The sequence below is a fragment of the Pagrus major genome, chromosome 23 (assembly GCF_040436345.1).
Source record: "Pagrus major chromosome 23, Pma_NU_1.0".
In the NCBI taxonomy this organism is placed as follows: Eukaryota; Metazoa; Chordata; class Actinopteri; order Spariformes; family Sparidae; genus Pagrus; species Pagrus major.
The window spans coordinates 29,013,706-29,033,885 of record NC_133237.1 but is presented as its reverse complement, the minus strand read 5'-3'; the positions used below and the strand labels follow the sequence as shown (position 1 = coordinate 29,033,885).

The following is a 20,180-nucleotide window of genomic DNA, read 5'->3' as shown; positions in this document are numbered from 1 at the left end:
GTGGAGTTCATCTGTGGAGATTATCTGGATGAACAGAACCTGTAAGGATCAGAAACTTGTGTTTGACACACAGATTATCTTCTGTGATAATCCCACAGAACCAGAGTGATGGTAACTTCAGTTAGCTATAATCAAACATCATCCCCGAAGCTCTCTATTAACTTTGTCTTTGACTTTCCAAGTATCGATTGATTGCCAATGTTAACTAAAAAAACTGATCAGCTGGTCTGTTTCAGTCCGATATCCGATACGATACGTATTTCAGTCTGATATCCTCAACTACACAGCTGTTATCTGAGCAAATGTTATATAATGACCATCATCCCTGTGTGTGTGTGTGTGTGTGTGTGTGTGTGTGTGTGTGTGTGTGTGTTCAGACCGGGTGTACAGAGAGTGTCAGTCGAACGGCAGCTGGGCTCCTCGAGGAAACTACAGTCAGTGCACCGAGATCATCGTCATGGTGAGACTCATCAACACACACACATCAACACACATTAACACACACACATCAACACACACACATCGACACACACACATCAACACACTCACATCGACACACACATCGACACACACACATCAACACACACACATCGACACACACACATCAACACACTCACATCGACACACATATCGACACACACACATCAACACACACACATCAACACACACACATCAACACACACACATCAACACACACACATCGACACACACACATCAACACACACACATCAACACACACACATCAACACACTCACATCGACACACACATCGACACACACACATCAACACACACACATCAACACACACACATCAACACACACACATCAACACACACACATCGACACACTCATATCGACTCAATCTGAACTCTTTAAATATGGAAAATGATTTAATATTTGTCTGAAGTCAAATTGTTTTGGGGCCAGGTGAGAGAGAAAAAAGTAAAACATTTTCAGTCGTCAAAAAGAAACCTGACACGTCGTTTCACATTTCATCAGACCAAACACTTTGTTGAAGATCGTTCTGTAAGATTTGATTTGATTTTTGAATTTGTGGCCGTCACAGGACAAATATCAGCCGTCACAGGACAACTATCAGCCGTCACAGGACAAAAATCAGCCGTCACAGGACAAATATCAGCCGTCACAGGACAAATATCAGCCGTCACAGGACAAAAATCAGCCGTCACAGGACAAATATCAGCCGTCACAGGACAAATATCAGCCGTCACAGGACAAAGATCAGCCGTCACAGGACAAATATCAGCCGTCACAGGACAAAGATCAGCCGTCACAGGACAAAGATCAGCCGTCACAGGACAAATATCAGCCGTCACAGGACAAAGATCAGCCGTCACAGGACAAAGATCAGCCGTCACAGGACAAATATCAGCCGTCACAGGACTAAGATCAGCCGTCACAGGACAAATATCAGCCGTCACAGGACAAATATAAGCCGTCACAGGACAAATATCAGCCGTCACAGGACAAATATCAGCCGTCACAGGACAAATATCAGCCGTCACAGGACAAATATCAGCCGTCACAGGACAAATATCAGCCGTCACAGGACAAATATAAGCCGTCACAGGACAAATATCAGCCGTCACAGGACAAAGATCAGCCGTCACAGGACAAATATCAGCCGTCACAGGACAAAGATCAGCCGTCACAGGACAAAGATCAGCCGTCACAGGACAAATATCAGCCGTCACAGGACAAAGATCAGCCGTCACAGGACAAATATCAGCCGTCACAGGACAAATATCAGCCGTCACAGGACAAATATCAGCCGTCACAGGACAAATATCAGCCGTCACAGGACAAAGATCAGCCGTCACAGGACAAATATCAGCCGTCACAGTGAACAGACTCTCCAGGACTCCACTTACAACTGACTGACTTTAGAAAGTGGATTTAGTCTTTAGTTCCTCTTTAAAGATGAAAAGACTTTGGAGTCCTGACAGAGCACACGTATGTCCTCAGAGACACATCAGACAAGAAAACACTTTTAGGAGTGTGTGTGTGTGTGTGTGTGCGTGCGTGCGTGCGTGCGTGCGTGCGTGCGTGTGTGTAGAAGTTAACACCTACAGTGTATTGGGTGATAATATGTTTTTCTGATACTGGCATCTATAATAGATCACACACACTCAGAGGGCACATATTTGTTCTGTTTGTTGACCTGAAACCACTTTGTACCACCTGTCTGCCTGCCTGTCTGCCTGCCTGTCTGTCTGCTTGTCTGCCTGCCTGTCTGCCTGCTTATCTGTCTGTCTGTCTATCTGTCTGTCCTAACTTCTTACTGATGAAGGTCATCCTTAAACTAACCAGAACTACCACCATGAAGAATCGATGTTCAACTCAGAGCTCAAAGGGTTTATAGAGGTAGGTAGAGACTAGAGTTAGAGGGACTAGTTTCAGAGGTAGAGGGACCAGTTTCAGAGGTAGAGGGACCAGTTTCAGAGGTAGAGGGACTAGTTTCAGAGGTAGAGGGACTAGTTTCAGAGGTAGAGGGACCAGTTTCAGAGGTAGAGGGACCAGTTTCAGAGGTAGAGGGACCAGTTTCAGAGGTAGAGGGACTAGTTTCAGAGGTAGAGGGACCAGTTTCAGAGGTAGAGGGACCAGTTTCAGGGGTAGAGGGACCAGTTTCAGAGGTAGAGGAACTAGTTTCAGAGGTAGAGGGACCAGTTTCAGAGGTAGAGGAACTAGTTTCAGAGGTAGAGGGACCAGTTTCAGAGGTAGAGGAACTAGTTTCAGAGGTAGAGGGACTAGTTTCAGAGGTAGAGGGACCAGTTTCAGAGGTAGAGGGACTAGTTTCAGAGGTAGAGGGACCAGTTTCAGAGTTAGAGGGACTAGTTTCAGAGGTAGAGGGACCAGTTTCAGAGTTAGAGGGACCAGTTTCAGAAGTACGTTAACCGTTCCTCTGTGCAGAAAGTCAACCAGCTCAGCAGGTCTCTGGAGTTCGAAGAAATGTTCACAGCAGTCTGTGCAGGATTCTGATGATGATGATGATGATGATGATGGTGGTGATGATGGTGGTGTTGGTGAAGATGATGATGATGATGATGATGATGGTGATGATGGTGGTGTTGGTGGTGGTGATGGTGATGGTGATGATGGTGAAGATGATGATGATGATGATGATGATGGTGATGATGGTGGTGTTGGTGGTGGTGATGGTGAAGATGATGATGATGATGATGATGATGGTGGTGGTGATGATGGTGATGATGGTGATGATGGTGAAGATGATGATGATGATGATGATGATGGTGGTGGTGATGGTGATGGTGGTGATGATGGTGAAGATGATGATGACGATGGTGGTGATGATGATGATGATGATGATGATGATGATGATGGTGATGGTGATGGTGGTGATGGTGATGATGATGATGATGATGTTGATGATGGTGATGATGGTGGTGGTGGTGGTGATGATGGTGATAGTGATGATGATGATGATGATGATGGTGGTGGTGGTGATGGTGATGATGATGATGATGGTGGTGGTGATGGTGATGATGGTGATGTTGATGATGGTGATGATGGTGGTGGTGGTGGTGATGATGGTGATAGTGATGATGATGATGATGATGATGGTGGTGGTGGTGATGGTGATGATGATGATGATGGTGGTGGTGATGGTGATGATGGTAATGATGGTGATGATGGTGATGGTGGTGATGATGATGGTGGTGGTGATGGTGATGATGGTGATGGTGATGATGATGGTGAGTTTAACCTGCCTCACAGGAGAAATCCCTCCACTTCCATGTCCACATATTTGTATGTTTCTGAGGAAAAAACTACTTCAGCTGCAACATAACCAGCTCAGTGCATCTGGGAAACACACACACACACACACACACACACACACACACACAATCAAATAAATAAACCCAAAAACAAACAAGCCTGAGCCAATCAGAGATGAGTGTGAATGGATGAGTGACTGATAAAACGTCAGTGTGAATGTTGACGTCCAGAGAGATCAGTGTGAACCATCTGGACCCTCAGTGAGGTGTGTATGTGTATGTGTGTGTATGTGTGTGTGTGTGTCCATATGTTCTGTCATGTAACACAGTCAGTGTCTCTCTCTTTGTTTCCCGCTGAGAGAATCTGTCGCCTCTTTCCTGCTCTCCACCGATTGGACAGTGGAGTTGGCTGCCGGCCAGTCATAGAGCCGTAATTAATAAGAGAGAAAGGTGTTTGGTGTGTGTGTGTGTGTGTGTGTGTGTGTGTGTTTGTGTATGTTTAGAGTAAACAGAGTATAAAAGAAATGTTCATAAATATGACTTATCACAGGACACACTGCGATTCTTAAGACTCGTCCTTTGTCGTTATGTTTACATGTTTTGACACCATTTCTATCCCTAACCCTGTACACACACATTATGGCAAGTTAATACAGCAACTCTAACAAAGTCAACGATACTTTAAGAACCAACTTTGAACACAGTTAAAAATGATAAATTAGTCTGACTAGTCACACAGGTCTGAGGACTAGTTATACAGGTCTGAGGACTAGTCGTAGAGGTGTGAGGACTAGTCATAGAGGTGTGAGGAATAGCCGTAGAGGTCTGATAACTAGTCGTAGAGGTGTGGGACTAGTTGTAGAGGTCTGGGACTAGTCTTAGAGGTGTGAGGACTAGTCATAGAGGTGTGAGGACTAGTCATAGAGGTCTGGGACTAGTCGTAGATGTGTGAGGACTAGTTGTAGATGTCTGGGACTAGTCGTAGAGGTCTGGGACTAGTCGTAGAGGTGTGAGAACCAGTTGTAGACGTCTCTGGGCTAGTTATAGAGGTGTGAGGACTAGTCTTAGAGGTGTGAGGACTAGTTGTAGAGATCTGAGGACTCGTCTTAGATGTAAGATGGCGCCGCACGAGTGGCAGCTAGTTACAGTAGCTCTGAGTGTTTTTCTGTGGTTTAGTGTGTTTTTGTACTTTTCTCATGTTTTTTTCTCTGCTAGTCTCAGTAGGAAGTGTGCACCTATGGATGTACAACTCCTGAGACTATGCATTTGTCTATTTTTCTTTCTGGGACTTTTTAAGTCGGCATCAGCAGACCCTTTCAGCCATGGCTCCACCGTTTACTCTCGGGAGCAGCTGTTAGCACTGTGCAACACGAAGGTACTCCCCGTGGAAAGACCGGAGATCCCAGTGGAATTAAAGAGAAGGAGAAGGGGATGCAGAGCTGGAACGAAGCGCCGGGAGAAGAAAAGACAGTATAAACCGTGTATACCGCCTGTTATTATGGGGAACGTAAGATCCCTCCCTAATAAGATGGAGGAGCTAACAGCACTAACCAGGCTGCAGAGGGAGTACCGGGAGTGTAGCATGTGTTTTACAGAGACTTGGCTGAATGAACTTTCACCGGACTCACACGTCACTCTGGGCGGATTTCAACTCGTGAGAGTGGATAGGAAAGCAAAGGAGAGCGGTAAGAGGAAAGGAGCGGGCATAGCGATGTTTGTGAATGACAGATGGTGTAACCCGGGACACATCAGGGTGAAGGAACAGTACTGCAGTAGAGACACTGAACTGCTAGTGGTTAGCATCCGGTCATATTACCTCCCGAGGGAATTCTCGCACGTTATCGCGGTAACTTTGTACATTCCCCCATCAGCCGATGTGGCTGCAGCCTGTGAGACCTTACACACTGTTGTATAACAGCTTCAGACATTGCACCCCCAGTCCCTCCTCCTCATCTCCGGTGACTTCAATCACGCTTCCCTGTCTTCCACTCTCCCTACCTTCACCCAGTAGTGAAATGCCACACCAGAGACAATAAAACTTTGGATCTAATGTATGTGAACACCAAGGGCGCATACACCTCTTCACTCCTCCCCCCACTGGGCCGTTCTGATCACAACCTGGTTCATCTGTCCCCTGCATACATACCTATGGTGAACAAACAACCACCCATCAAAAAGTATGTAAAGAGCTGGTCTGAGGAGACCAGTATTGCACTGAGGGACTGTTTCGACACCACAGACTGGGTTGTGTGAACCTCAGGGATGACATCGACAGCCTGACAACCTGCATCACGGACTACATAAATTTCTGCGTGGAAAACACTGCCTACCAGGAAGGTACGGTGTTTCCCCAACAATAAACCCTGGGTGACCCCACAGCTAAAAGCCCTGCTTAATGAACAGAAGAGGGTTTTCAAATCTGGGGACAAGGAGGAGCTGAGGAGAGTGCAGAAGGAGCTGAAATGGGGGATAAGGAGAGGTAAAGACAGCTACAGGAGGAAGCTGGAGAAGCGCCTCAAGGGGAGCAACACCAGATAGGTCTGGAGAGGTCTGAAAACCATTTCTGGCCACACAAAGGACAGCGGGAGGGGCCCTGAATCTGGAGACCAGGACTGGGCGAATGAGTTGAATCTGTTTTTTAACAGATTCGACTGTGCCTCTTCTCCCTCCCCCACACACCAGAGCTCAGACCTTACTGTGCTGTCACACCAACCCCCCCCGCCTCTCCCTCCAGTACACCTCTGACACCCCCACACCACGCCACCCACCTCCACTCCCTGCCTGAATGATCCACACACCCCACCTCCGACCTCTCTCAACAGGAGTCACTCCAGGGTCCCACCTACACCCCCAGCCTCTCCATAACAGCTGATCAAGTGAGGAAGGAGCTGAGGAGGACCAAGGCGAGGAAGGCTACTGGCCCTGATGGCATCAACTCCAGACTGCTGAAGGACTGTGCAGATCAGCTCTGTGGAATACTCCTGCACATTTTCAACCTAAGCCTCAGTCTGGAGAGAGTTCCACTCCTGTGGAAAACATTGTGCGTGGTTCCTGTCCCAAAGACTGCGCACCCCAGGGAGCCCAACCACTTCAGGCCAGTGGCTTTGACCTCTAACCATATGAAGAACATAGAGAGGATTGTTCTCACCCACCTTCGACACCTGGTGAACAGCGAGATGGACCCCCTGCAATTTGCTTATCGACTTGGCATTGGTGTGGAAAACGCTGTCATCTACCTGCTGCACAGGTCACTTTCACACCTGGAGAGCACCGGGAGCACTGTGAGAGTCATGTTTTTTGACTTCTCCAGTGCTTTCAACACAATCCAACCATCACTGCTCAGGGGGAAACTGGAAGGAGCTGGAGTTGACTGCCACCTGGCTGCATGGACCACCGACTACCTCACATACAGACCGCAGTATGTGAGGCTCCGTGACTGTGTGTCTGATGTGGTAGTCTGCAGCACGGGAGCTCCACAGGGTACAGTGCTCTCTCCTTTCCTCTTCATACTCTGCACATCAGACTTCAGTTATAACACGGACAGCTGCCACCGCCAGGAGTTTTCCGACGATACAGCCATCATTGCACGTGTGGCAGTGGGGAACGATTTGGACTATAGGAAGGTCATCACCAACTTTGTCGCCTGGTGTGAACTGAACCACCTGAGCATCAACGCCAGCAAGACAAAGGAGGTGGTGATCGATTTCAGGAGGAAGGCTCCTCAAACCGCACCGGTGAACATCCAGGGTTTGGACATTGAGATTGTGGAGGAGTACAAATACCTGGGTGTTCACATAAACAACAAACTGGACTGGACACACAACACAGATGTCCTGTACAAGAAGGGCCAAAGTCATCTCCATCTGTTGAGGAGACTGAGGTCCTTTGGTGTGTGCAGGACACTGTTAAAAACTTTTTTTGACTCTGTGGTAGTATCGGCTATCTTCTACGCTGTGGTCTGCTGGGGCTGTGGAAGCTCAGAGAGGGACAGGAAGAGACTCAATACGCTGGTCAAAAGGGCTGGCTCAGTCTTGGACTGTCCTCTGGACTCCATTGAGAAGGTGGGTGAGAGGAGGATGTTAGCCAAGCTGACATTAATTATGTACAACCCCTCTCACCCCCTACATGAGACTGTGGGGGCCTTAAGCAGCTCCTTCAGCAACAGACTGCTTCACCCACAGTGTAAAAAGGATGCTACCGCAGGTCATTCATTCCAACTGCTGTCAGACTGTTCAACACCAATACCCTTACTGTAGCACCATAAGCACCTACTTATCTTGCACTACCTACCACTTCTACCTCCGCCATCTTGTGCAATATTTATATTTATATTTCATATTTTATATTTTATATTTTTTCTTTCTCTTATTCAAATCTTTTTTAGTATTTTTTAAGTCTACTTTTTTAATGTTCTTGTACTTATTGTATGTCTGTCTACCTGCTCTTGTACTTATTGTATGTCTGTCTACCTGCTACTGTCACAAGTGAATTTCCCCGATGTGGGATGAATAAAAGTCTAAAGTCTAGTCGCAGAGGTCTGGGACTAGTCTTAGAGGTGTGGGACGAGTCGTAGAGGTGTGAGGACTAGTCGTGGAGGTGTGAGGACTAGTCGTAGAGGTGTGGGACTAGTCGTGGAGGTGTGGGACTAGTCGTGGAGGTGTGAGGACTAGTCGTAGAGGTGTGGGACTAGTTGTGGAGGTGTGGGACTAGTCGGAAAGGTCTGGGACTAGTCTTAGAGGTGTGGGACAAGTCGTAGAGGTGTGAGAACTAGTCTTCGAGGTGTGAGGACTAGTCGTAGAGGTGTGGGACTAGTTGTGGAGGTGTGGGACTAGTCGTCGAGGTGTGAGGACTAGTCGTAGAGGTGTGGGACTAGTTGTGGAGGTGTGGGACTAGTCGTAGGGGTGTGAGGACTAGTTGTAGAGGTCTGGGACAAGTGGTAGAGGTCTGGGACTAGCCTTAGAGGTGTGAGGACTAGTCTTAGAGGTGTGAGGACAAGTCGTAAAGGTGTGAGGACAAGTCGTAGAGGTCTGGGACAAGTGGTAGAGGTGTGAGGACTAGTATTAGAGGTGTGAGGACTAGTCGTATAGGTCTGAGGACTAATCGTAGAGGTCTGGGACTAGTCGTAGAGGTCTGGGACTAGGTGTAGAGGTTTGGGACTAGGCGTAGAGGTGTGAGGATTAGTCGTAGAGACTTTAGACTTTTATTCATCCCACATCGGGGAAATTCACTTGTGACATTAGCAGGTAGACAGACATACAATAAGTACACGAGCAGGTAGACAGACATACAATAATTACAAGGGACATTAAACAAGTAGACTTAAACATACTAAAAAGGATTTAAATAAGAAAAAGAAAATATAAATATAAAAAATATAAAAAATAATAAAAATGGTATTATTGCACAGGATAATTGCACAAGATGGCAGAGGTAGAAGTGGTAAGTAGTGCAAGATAAGTAGGTGCTTATGGTGCTACATTAAGGGTATTGGTGTTGAACAGACTGACAGCAGTTGGAATGAATGACCTGCGGTAGCATCCTTTTTACACCGTGGGTGAAGTAATCTGTTGCTGAAGGAGCTGCTTAAGGCCCCCACAGTCTCGTGTAGGGGGTGAGAGGGGTTGTCCATAATTGATGTCAGCTTGGCTAACATCTTCCTCTCACCCACCTCCTCAATGGAGTCCAGAGGACAGTCCAAGACTAGGGGTGTGAGGACTAGTCCTTGAGGTCTGAGGACTAATCGTTGAGGTCTGAGGTCTAATCGTAGAGGTGTGAGGACTAGTTGTAGAAATCTGACAGCAGCTTTTTAAACAGCTTTAAATGTTGTTGAGTTTCTCTCAGAACTGCTCCTATTTGAATGTCACTCCTCACTCCTGTTTCCTCAGAGATTTAAATAAAAAGTTTCAGACATCTCTTGACCGCACCATGCTTTTACTTTGAAGTTATGATGACTGTTTGCTTCAAATTTGTGTCATTGTGTTTACTTTAATAGTTTAATGTTGTGCAGACAAACTAAAGTAACTGCTTCTGTTTCCTGTGTGTTTCTTGTGTGTTTCCTGTGTGTTTCTATGTGTTTCCTGTGTGTTTCTATGTGTTTCTTGTGTGTTTCCTGTGTGTTTCCCATGTTTCTATGTGTTTCCTGTGTGTTTCTGGTTGTTTCCTGTGTGTTTCTATGTGTTTCCTGTGTGTTTATGTGTGTTAGAGGAAGAGTAAAGTCCATTATCAGGTTGCTGTCATCATCAACTACCTGGGTCACTGCATCTCTCTGGGAGCTCTGCTGCTCGCCTTCACACTCTTCATGAGACTCAGGTAATCTGCCTGTCTGTCTGCTCAACAGGTCAATGATTGGAGGCTGGATGCTCGGGGACACAATGACAGCAGTAACTTGACTTGTCTCACACTCAGGAAGTTAACAGTCGGTTTGTTCGCCTTTTCCGGACTCTAAACTCCGACGAGACAAAAACACACTGTGTATTTCTCAAAGTGTGAAACACACCTTTACCTGCACTGTCGTCTCAGAGCTCAGCTGATATTTGAATGGATTTGAATAAGATGAAAGAAAAATATTGAGACTCTGATGAACCTGAACCATCCGGATCCTGTCTCACCCCTTGATCCTCAACAGTGTGGAGTTAGTGTGTGTGTGTATGTGTGTGTGTGTGTTAGTGTGTGTTAGTGTGTGTCTGTGTGTGTGTTAGTGTGTGTGTTAGTGTTAGTGTTAGTGTGTGTGGGTGTGTGTGTGTGTGTGTTAGTGTGTGTGTGTGTGTGTGTGTGTATTAGTGTGTGTGTGTTAGTGTGTGTGTGTGTGTGTTAGTGTGTGTGTGTGTGTATTAGTGTGTGTGTGTTAGTGTGTGTGTGTGTGTGTGTGTGTGTGTGTTAGTGTTAGTGTGTGTGTGTTAGTGTTAGTGCGTGTGTGTTAGTGTTAGTGTGTGTGTGTTAGTGTTAGTGTGTGTGTTAGTGTGTGTGTGTGTGTGTGCGTGTTAGTGTGTGTGTGTGTGTGTATTAGTGTGTGTGTGTTAGTGTGTGTGTGTGTGTGTGTGTGTGTGTGTGTTAGTGCGTGTGTGTTAGTGTTAGTGTGTGTGTGTTAGTGTTAGTGCGTGTGTGTTAGTGTTAGTGTGTGTGTGTTAGTGTTAGTGTGTGTGTTAGTGTGTGTGTGTGTGTGTGCGTGTGTGTTAGTGTGTGTGTTAGTGTGTGTGTGTGTTAGTGTTAGTGTGTGTGTGTGTGTGTTAGTGTGTGTGTGTTAGTGTGTGTGTGTTAGTGTGTGTGTGTGTGTGTGTGTTAGTGTGTGTGTGTGTGTGTGTGTTAGTGTTAGTGTGTGTGTGTGTTAGTGTTAGTGTGTGTGTGTGTGTGTTAGTGTGTGTGTGTTAGTGTGTGTGTGTGTGTGTGTGTTAGTGTGTGTGTGTGTGTGTGTGTGTGTGTTAGTGTTAGTGTGTGTCTGTGTGTGTGTTAGTGTGTGTGTTAGTGTTAGTGTTAGTGTGTGTGGGTGTGTTAGTGTGTGTGTTAGTGTTAGTGTGTGTGTGTGTTAGTGTGTGTGTGTGTGTGTGCGTGTGTGTTAGTGTTAGTGTGTGTGTTAGTGTGTGTGTGTGTTAGTGTTAGTGTGTGTGTGTGTGTGTGTTAGTGTGTGTGTGTTAGTGTGTGTGTGTTAGTGTTAGTGTGTGTGTGTGTGTGTGTGTGTGTGTGTGTGTGTGTGTGTGTGTTGGGTCATGTCCAGTCATTGTTGGAGGATTAAGGATCACACAGCAGGATTAGAGATGAAACGAAGCTTCGGTCCAACAGACTTGTTTCTATTTTTGTGTTTTGTGTTTTTAAATGTTTTATTTCTTTTCAAACACTAAATTCTTGAAAACAGATTCACGTGACTTTATTTCTAACTTCTGTGTTAATGCTTCCTGCATGTTTATCTTCATCTGTACTCGTTTTTTGTCGTAGTTTTTATCAATAAAGATGTTTGTCGCCTCACTAACATCATCATCAGCTCCCTGTGACATCATCTTTATGTTACAGCTGTAAACCCAACAACTCTCCTGCCTGATGCTGTGAGACAGGAGGGTCAGAGGACACCAAGTCCAGACGAGTCAGTGTCTGTTTCAGCAGGTGTTTTACTTTCAGTCTATCGACCATCAGCAGCTTCATGTCTGCAGATTTCTTTTCAAACACGTCAGAAAGTTTGAGCAGGCTGCTGTGGAGGTCGTTCTTACAAATCATTACAAGTCATCTTAGAAACACTTCAAAGAGACAGTGAGTGCAGAGTCACGTTCAGAGCTGCCATCAAGCTTTTTCTGCTGAGGACGAGGAAGTGAAAACAGATCGAGCATGAAGTTGCTCGTCCAAATAGAGAAATAAATAAATTCACAGGTCATAAACGAACAGCAGCAGCACACGATGCACATTTAGACACATTTCCTCCATGTTTCACTGCAACAACAGGAAAGAAGATAATTAAAGAATTCACACGTTTTCTTCAACAGGACACGTTATGACATTAAAAGCCTGAAGCAGACGTTAGCTTAGGGTTAGGGTTCTGTTTCTCCTGGAGCTCTGTCCACCGACACACTGCTCAACCAAACTCCATTGTAAAAACAGCTGTTTTGAGGTTGGCCCTCATTTTTCATAGTAAAAACTGTAGTTACACACAGACGGACACCATTTCATCCTCTCTGTGGACGACCTGAAGCCTCAGATCTCTTCTCTTACTGTCCTTTGTTCTTTGGGGAAGAAAATAAAAGTCAGAACTATTGAGATTTTTTATTGTTTGACGTGAAAAATGCAACACAGCAGCTTTTAGACATGTCGCTACAACCTGTCTTCAGTCTGGTGCCGGCGCTTTGACAATGTTTTCACTGAAAATATGATGCACTGTCGTCTCTCGTGAAAAGAATCAGAACCAACAACAGAGACATTGGTTGTAATGTACACGACACACCATTACAGGTAAACTGTGTGTGTGTGTGTGTGTGTGTGTGTGTGTGTGTGTGTGTGTGTGTGTGTGTGTGTGTGTGTGTGTGTGTGTGTTGCAGGAGTATTCGCTGTCTGAGGAACATCATCCACTGGAATCTGATCTCAGCGTTCATCCTCAGGAACGCCACCTGGTTCATCGTCCAGCTGACCATGAACCCAGCTGTTACTGAGAGCAACCAGGTAACAACATCTGGAGCAACTCTGACACTTTCAGGTCCAATCAGAGGTCAGAAGTGAGGAGAGTCCGACCAATAAAAACACAGCAAACAGGGTTAACGGGGCAACTTTACACCAAGATGTAACGCGGACGCCAGCTGATGGTGTGCTCCACCGCCATCACTCTGATGCAGAACTTCTTCTTCATCTCCCAGTTTACGTCCCACTCCACACTGACGTCACACTGAGGCTGCACGTTCAGACTGCACGGGTTTCTGTCGGCCTGTGATTGGATGATTGGCAGGTTGAGGTGTCACCTGTGGAAACACCTGCTCTACTCACTGACTGGTTACCATGGAGACGGTCTGCATTGACCACCTCCTAAGACTAAAATATAGCTGTGACATCACGCTGACGTCACACCATCTTATTTGTTTTTTACTGGTGACCATGGCAACAAAACACAGAGAGAAGTAAACTCTTTGTTTCTCCTCCTCCTCTCCACCTCCTCCTCCTCCCCTCCTCCTCCACCTCCTCCTCCTCCTCTGCTCCTCCTCCTCTCGTCCTCCTCCTCCTCTCCTCCTCCTCCTCTGCTCCTCCTCCTCAGGTGTGGTGCAGGTTGGTCACAGCAGGTTATAATTATTTCCATGTGACGAACTTCTTCTGGATGTTTGGTGAAGGTTGTTATCTTCACACGGCCGTCGTCCTCACGTACTCAACCGACAAGCTCAGGAAGTGGATGTTCATCTGCATCGGCTGGGGTCAGTCCACCTGTCAGTCCACCTGTCTGTCTACCTGTCTGTCCACCTGTCTGTCCATCCGTCAGTCCACCTGTCAGGTAACCTGTCTGTCCTCCTGTCTGTCTGTCCGCAGGTATTCCGTTCCCAATCATCGTGGCGTGGGCCTTTGGAAAACTTTACTACGACAACGAGAAGTGAGTCACATGATCAGTCTGTTATTGTCTCTACAGGTGGTCACCTGTTGCTATGGTTACCTGCAGGTAGCTCTGAACAGAGGTTGAACTGACACCTGACAGCCAATCAGAAAGGAGGAGCAATCTGATTTATGGTTGTGTTTTGATTGACAGGTGCTGGTTTGGAAAGAGAGCCGGAGTTTACACGGACTACATCTACCAAGGGCCCATGATCCTGGTCCTGCTGGTAAGAACCTGCTCAGTCCACGTTAAATACAGCCTGCCCACCTTAAATACACCCCGTCCACCTTAAATACAGCCCGTCCACCTTAAAGACATCCTATCCACCTTAAATATAGCCCATCCACCTTAAAGACACCTCGTCCACCTTAAATACAGCCCGTCCACCTTAAAGACGTCCTATCCACCTTAAATACAGCCCATCCACCTTAAAGACACCTCGTCCACCTTAAATACAGCCCGTCCACCTTAAATACACCCCGTCCACCTTAAATACAGCTCGTCCACCTTAAATACACCCCGTTCACCTTAAATACAGCCCGTCCACCTTAAAGACACCCCGTCCACCTTAAAGACACCCGATCCACCTTAAATACAAATGGTTGGTTGTTGGTTATTGGAAGGTTGGTTGTTGGTTGTTGGAAGGTTGGTTGTTGGTTGTTGGAAGGTTGGTTGTTGGTTATTGGAAGGTTGGTTGTTGGTTGTTGGAAGGTTGGTCGGTCGGTTGGTTGGTTGGTTGGTTGGTTGGTTGGTTGGTTGGTTGGTTGGTTGGTTGTTGGTTGGTTGGTTGGTTGGTTAGTTGGTTGTTGGTTGGTTGGTTAGTTGGTTTAAATCTAACACAGTCAAACTGACTTTAAACACACTGCTGTGAGTTCATCTCTTCTTCTTTTCAGATTAATTTTGTCTTCCTGTTCAACATCGTTCGGATCCTGATGACCAAGCTGAGGGCGTCAACCACCTCAGAGACCATCCAGTACAGGTACGAATACCTTTAAACAGGTGAGTAGACAGGTAAACACGCCAAGTCACCACTGACTGAGGACACAGAGAGACTTCATCAACAGTCAGAAACTGTTGGAGGATTTGTGGAGAAACGTATCTGAACTAAAACCTGTCTGAGACGTTGTCAAAGACCTTACAGGATACAGCGTCATGACACACCTCTGTGCTGTGACGCACCTGTGTCTTCTCTGTCAGTCACATGTTGAGTGTCGTCTCTGATGATGTTGTTCCTGCAGGAAGGCGGTGAAGGCGACTCTGGTGCTACTGCCTCTGTTAGGAATCACCTACATGCTGTTCTTTGTGAATCCTGGAGGAGAAGACAAAGTTGCTCAGATTGTCTTCATCTACTTTAACTCCATTCTGGAGTCCTTTCAGGTGCGTCTGTTAGGGTTAACCTCCATCACATCCACAAACAGACAGCACTGAGATTCATTATTATCACTGTTAGCACTATTAGAAGCCTGTTAGCACAGTTAGAAGCCTGTTAGCCTAGTCAGCAGCATGGTAACACAGTTAGGAGCCTGTCAAGATGGCACAGTGCTAGTGGCCAAGGTCAAGGTTGAATTTATTTATATAGCACATTTAAAAACAACCAAAGTTGACCAAAGTGCTTTACAGGTTTAGGAATTTACAATACAAGTAGATACATCAAACAAACAGGGGACACAAAACAACAGTATGTGGAGGCAAGATGTCCATGTCTAACTAGAATTAAAAGCCAGTGAGAAAAGGTAGGATTTTAGCAATGTCTTGAATGTTTCGGTGGTCCGAGCAGTTTTAATTTGCAGAGGCAAAGAGTTCCACAATTTAGGAGCAGCCACTGAACATGCTCGGTCACCTTTACTCTTCAGTTTGGCTCTTGGGACATTGAGAGCCATCAGAGAGGACGACCTCAGAGCTTTAACTGGAGAGTAAATGTTGATAAGCTCACATAGATATGGAGGTGCCAAGCCATTTAAAACCTTAAAAACAAACAATAAAACCTTAAAATTCAATTCAATTCTGAAGCGGACAGGAAGCCAGTGGAGAGAAGCTAAAACTGGAGTGATGTGCTCATGCTTTCTGGTCTTAGTTAAAAGCCGAGCAGCAGCATTTTGCACCAGCTGTAGTCTATTAAGAGGACTGATTCAGACCCACATACAAAGATTTGCAGTAATCAAGTTGAGTCGTTACAAATGCGTGTATGACTGTTTCAAAGTCTTTAAGGGGCAGATACGGCTTAACTCTGGCTAATAGTCTGAGCTGGAAAAAGCTGGTTTTGACAACAGAACTGATTTGCTTGTCAAGCTTGAAAGCACTGTCAATAATCACGCCCAAATTTCTAGTAAATGGTCGAACGTAGGACCAAAGAGGGCCAAAAGTGCCAGCACAGCCATCCAGCCGATCAGGATGACCAAGACAACAACTTCTGTTTTGTTTTCATTAAGACAGAGGAAGTTCAGATCCAGCCAGGTTTTTAGATCACTCAAGCAGTTAAATAAGGGCTACAGGGAGTCTGAATCATTAGGTTGTAATGGCAAGTAGATTTGTACATCGTAGCAGCTCTCGGTACTTCCTAGTTTTTATTGAGTTTTTATTGTGTTTTTAGCTCGTTTTTCTTTCATAACTGGACACTGCGCTGTGGATTTATACATTATCCACACATCAAGATTCTTTTCATCGGTTTGGATACCTTCTTTTAACTTTTTTCGTACTTGGGTCTCTCCTGATGACTGAAAGCCATGCCTGCAATACAGCCGGCATTGTTTACAACTGCGACCAGCTGATTGCCCCAAGGCCCCTAACCCTCTTAGCCGGGGAGAGAGCCACAATACCGGAGGAGCTAAGGAGGAGACGAAAGGCTGCAAGGCGGGTGTTCAACGGAGAAGGAAGAGTAGGAAGGTTAAACCCTGCATCCCTGCAGTTATTATGGGAAATGTAAGGTCCCTGGCTAATAACATGGACGAACTAGAAGCGCTCGCCAGGACTCAGAGGGAGTTCAGAGTGTCCAGTATTATGTGTTTCACGGAAACGTGGCTACACGAGCAGATACTGGACTCCAACGCCACCATCCCCGGCTTCCAAACGGCCCGAGCCGACAGAGACACCACCGCAAGTGGCAAGAAAAAAGGAGGAGGGCTCGCTGTGCTCGTTAACAACAGGTGGTGTCACCCCGGTCACATCTCTGTGAAAGTGCGTCTGCAGCTCGGACATCGAGGTCATCGCCATCGGACTTCCTCCATATTATATTCCATGGGATTCTACTAGTGTCATCATCACCATCACTGTTTACATTCCACCATCTGGGAACATAGAAGCAGCGTGTGATGTCATCCACGCGGTGAACGCGGGACTTCAGACGAAATACCCCAGAGCCTTCATCACCATCACAGGTGACTCCAACCACATCTCCCATCAACACTCCCAACGTTTCGCCAGTTTGTAAAATGCACTACACGGGAAAATAAGACAATAGATCTGCTGTATGCAAATTTTAAAGATGGGTCGATGACTATCTGACAGGCAGACCGCAGTTTGTGAGATTACAGAACTGTGCTGTCTCCCTTCCTCTTCACCAGCTACACTGCAGACTTTAAGTACCGCACTGAGTCGTGTCATCTGATGAATTCTCTGATGACATGGCCATTGTGGGGCGTGTAGAGGGCAGGAGGGAGGGTGAGTTCAGGGACCTGGTCGACAGTTTTGTTAAGTTGTGTGGGGAGAACCACCTGCAGCTGAACGTGGTGAAGACGAAAGAGATGGTGGTGGACTTCAGGAGGAACCAGCCCTCGCTCTCTCCAGTCTGCATTGGTGTGAAAGATGTTGACATTGTGGACTCAAACAAAGACCTGGGTGTGGTGCTGGACAATAAACTGGAGTGGTCTACAAACACGGAGGCAGTTTACAAGAAGGGCCTGAGCCGGCTTTACTTCCTGAGGAGGCTCAGGTCCTTAATGTCTGCAACTGGATGCTCCAGATGTTCCATCAGTCTGTTGTTGCGAGCACCATCTTCTTGGCTGTGGTGTCCTGGGGTGCAGGCATCAAAGCGAAGGACGCCAACAGACTGAACAAACTCATCAAGAAGACAGAGTCTGTTGTTGGCTCTGAGCTCGTCACCCCGGAGGAGGTGGTGGAGGACAGGATGCTGGCAGAACTGCAGGCTATCATGGACAATGTCTCTCACCCCCTCCACAAAACTCTGGACAAGCAACAGACTCATTCAACCTGCTGCCTAAAGGAACGGCACAGGAAATCATTCAACCTGCTGCCATCAGACTTTACAACGCACAAATAATCTTAAATTACTATTACTGTAAATAAAACTGCACCTTATATTTTATTTACCTCAGTATTTTATTTTATTTTATAAGTACTTCAGCATTTTATTGTATATAGTACTTTATTGTTTCTATATCTGCCCTTGTATTTTGATTGTATTTGTACTTGAATGTACCTGCTGCTGTGATAACCTAATTTCCCCTCTTGATTAATAAAGTTATCTATCTTAACACTGTTAGCAGCCTGGTAACACTGTTAGCAGCCTGTTAGCACAGTAAGCAGCCTGTTAGCACAGTTAACAGCCTGGTAACACAGTTAGCAGCCTGTTAGCACAGTAAGCAGCCTGTTAGCACAGTAAGCAGCCTGTTAGCACAGTTAACAGCCTGGTAACACAGTTAGCAGCCTGTTAGCACAGTAAGCAGCTAACTCTGGTCCTCTGTGTCTCTGCAGGGCTTCTTCGTCTCGGTGTTCTACTGTTTCCTCAACAGTGAGGTAAATGATCTCCTGTTCTGGGATCTTGAACAGGTTCCTCAGACTTCCACACCCGGAACCTTTATATTTTATATGCTGATGTCATACGTTAGCGTCTCTACCTGTCTGTCTGTGTGCAGGTGCGGTCGGCAGTCAGGAAGCGTTGGATTCGTTGGCAGGACCGCAGCTCGTTCCGCAGCCGGGCGGTGCGCGCCACTTCACTGCCGACGTCACCGAGCAGAGTGTCCTTCCACAGCATCAAACAGTCCTCCAACCTCTGACACACTCTCATCCAATCACAGGCTGTGATGTCAGTCCAGTCAGCCAATCAGAGTCAGGACCTGGTAACAACAACCAATGGATCAGATCAGACTAGCCAATCACAGTGCTGGGCACAGATTTGTGGAGCCAATCAGAGGGAGACTCTGCCTGGCCCTGCCCCTCTTCTTGTGATGACCAATCACTGGACTCGACCAATCAGCTGCTTCCACAAAGTCACAGGCAGTCGTGATGTCAGGCAGCTGGACTGTGTTCATGATCTGTAATCAAGTTTATTTATTGATTAGTGTTATTGATCAGCTATATTTGTCTCTATTGTAATATTGATAACCAGCTTTCTCTCTTTTAACAGAGCTAACAGCACACATGCACACACACACACACACACACACACACACTCACACACACTCACACACACACACACTCACACACACACACTCACACACACACACACACACTCACACTCACACACACACACACACTCACACACACACACACACACACACTCACACACACACACACACACTCACACTCACACACACTCACACTCACACACACACACACACTCACACTCACACTCACACACACACTCACACTCACACTCACACACACACACACACACACACACACACACGATCAGTCCACTTCCTGTTAACAATGTGAGAAGAAAACAAATGTTTTTCCTTCAACTGATCCACAATATAAAAGTTAAAACTGTCCACCAATCAGAAGCTCCGTAGTTACAGCTGAAGCTCCTGAACGCAACATGAACACACCAGAGTTGGGCTGCCACCAGGGGGCGCTCCAACACACTGAACAGGTCCTCTGATCAATATCTGATCAATATCTGTTGCTCCTGAAACAGTTCAACATGACTGAATTGTTGTTGTTGTTGTTGTCGTCATATCAGATCTCGGGGAGTTAAACATCTAAAATCAGTCAAATTGTTACAAAACGAAGCAGTTTGATTCAAATTCATCATCTTCATCTGAAACAGAACCACAGTGAGTTCTGATGAACTGATCGGGAGCGACAGACGTTGTTGACGACTTTAAAATGTTTTTGTGATTTAATATGTTTAATATAAAAATATAAATCGTTTAATATTTGCACTTTGATGAAAGGTCGCTGTCCAGCAGCAGATTCACTTTTTATTGATCAGTAATTTAAACTGTAAATCTTTGTTTCAGCCTGGTTCTGCTCTCGTGGACCCGACCAACAGTAACCATAGTAACCATAGAGTAGTTTGTACCTGGAGGGAAACACTCAGGGTGTGTGTGTGTGTGTGTGTGTGTGTGTGTGTGTGTGTGTGTGTGTGTATTAAAAGCTGAAGCAGGTGATAAGATTTTGTAAATATTGAATTTA

The 20,180-nt window shown here is 46.1% G+C and overlaps 1 protein-coding gene across 1 annotated transcript; it reads left to right on the top strand.

Moving 5' to 3' along the window:
- Nucleotides 1-383: 383 nt before the first annotated feature.
- On the top strand, nt 384-18,817 carry crhr1 (corticotropin releasing hormone receptor 1). The gene is made up of 10 exons (XM_073495087.1): nt 384-460; nt 9,960-10,066; nt 12,775-12,895; nt 13,479-13,632; nt 13,745-13,805; nt 13,959-14,031; nt 14,699-14,784; nt 15,044-15,182; nt 18,516-18,557; nt 18,677-18,817. Exons 1-10 carry the CDS (start codon nt 458-460, stop codon nt 18,815-18,817), a joined length of 927 nt encoding a protein of 308 aa, XP_073351188.1. The 5' UTR covers nt 384-457.
- The last annotated feature ends 1,363 nt before the right edge of the window (nt 18,818-20,180 follow it).

What these genes read in the sequence shown, in the direction of transcription:
- crhr1 (XM_073495087.1), top strand. An exon ending in GTTCATCTGCATCGGCTGGG is followed by an intron (nt 13,633 to 13,744) that starts GTCAGTCCACCT and finishes GTCTGTCCGCAG; the next exon opens with GTATTCCGTTCCCAATCATC. An exon ending in CTTTACTACGACAACGAGAA is followed by an intron (nt 13,806 to 13,958) that starts GTGAGTCACATG and finishes TTTGATTGACAG; the next exon opens with GTGCTGGTTTGGAAAGAGAG.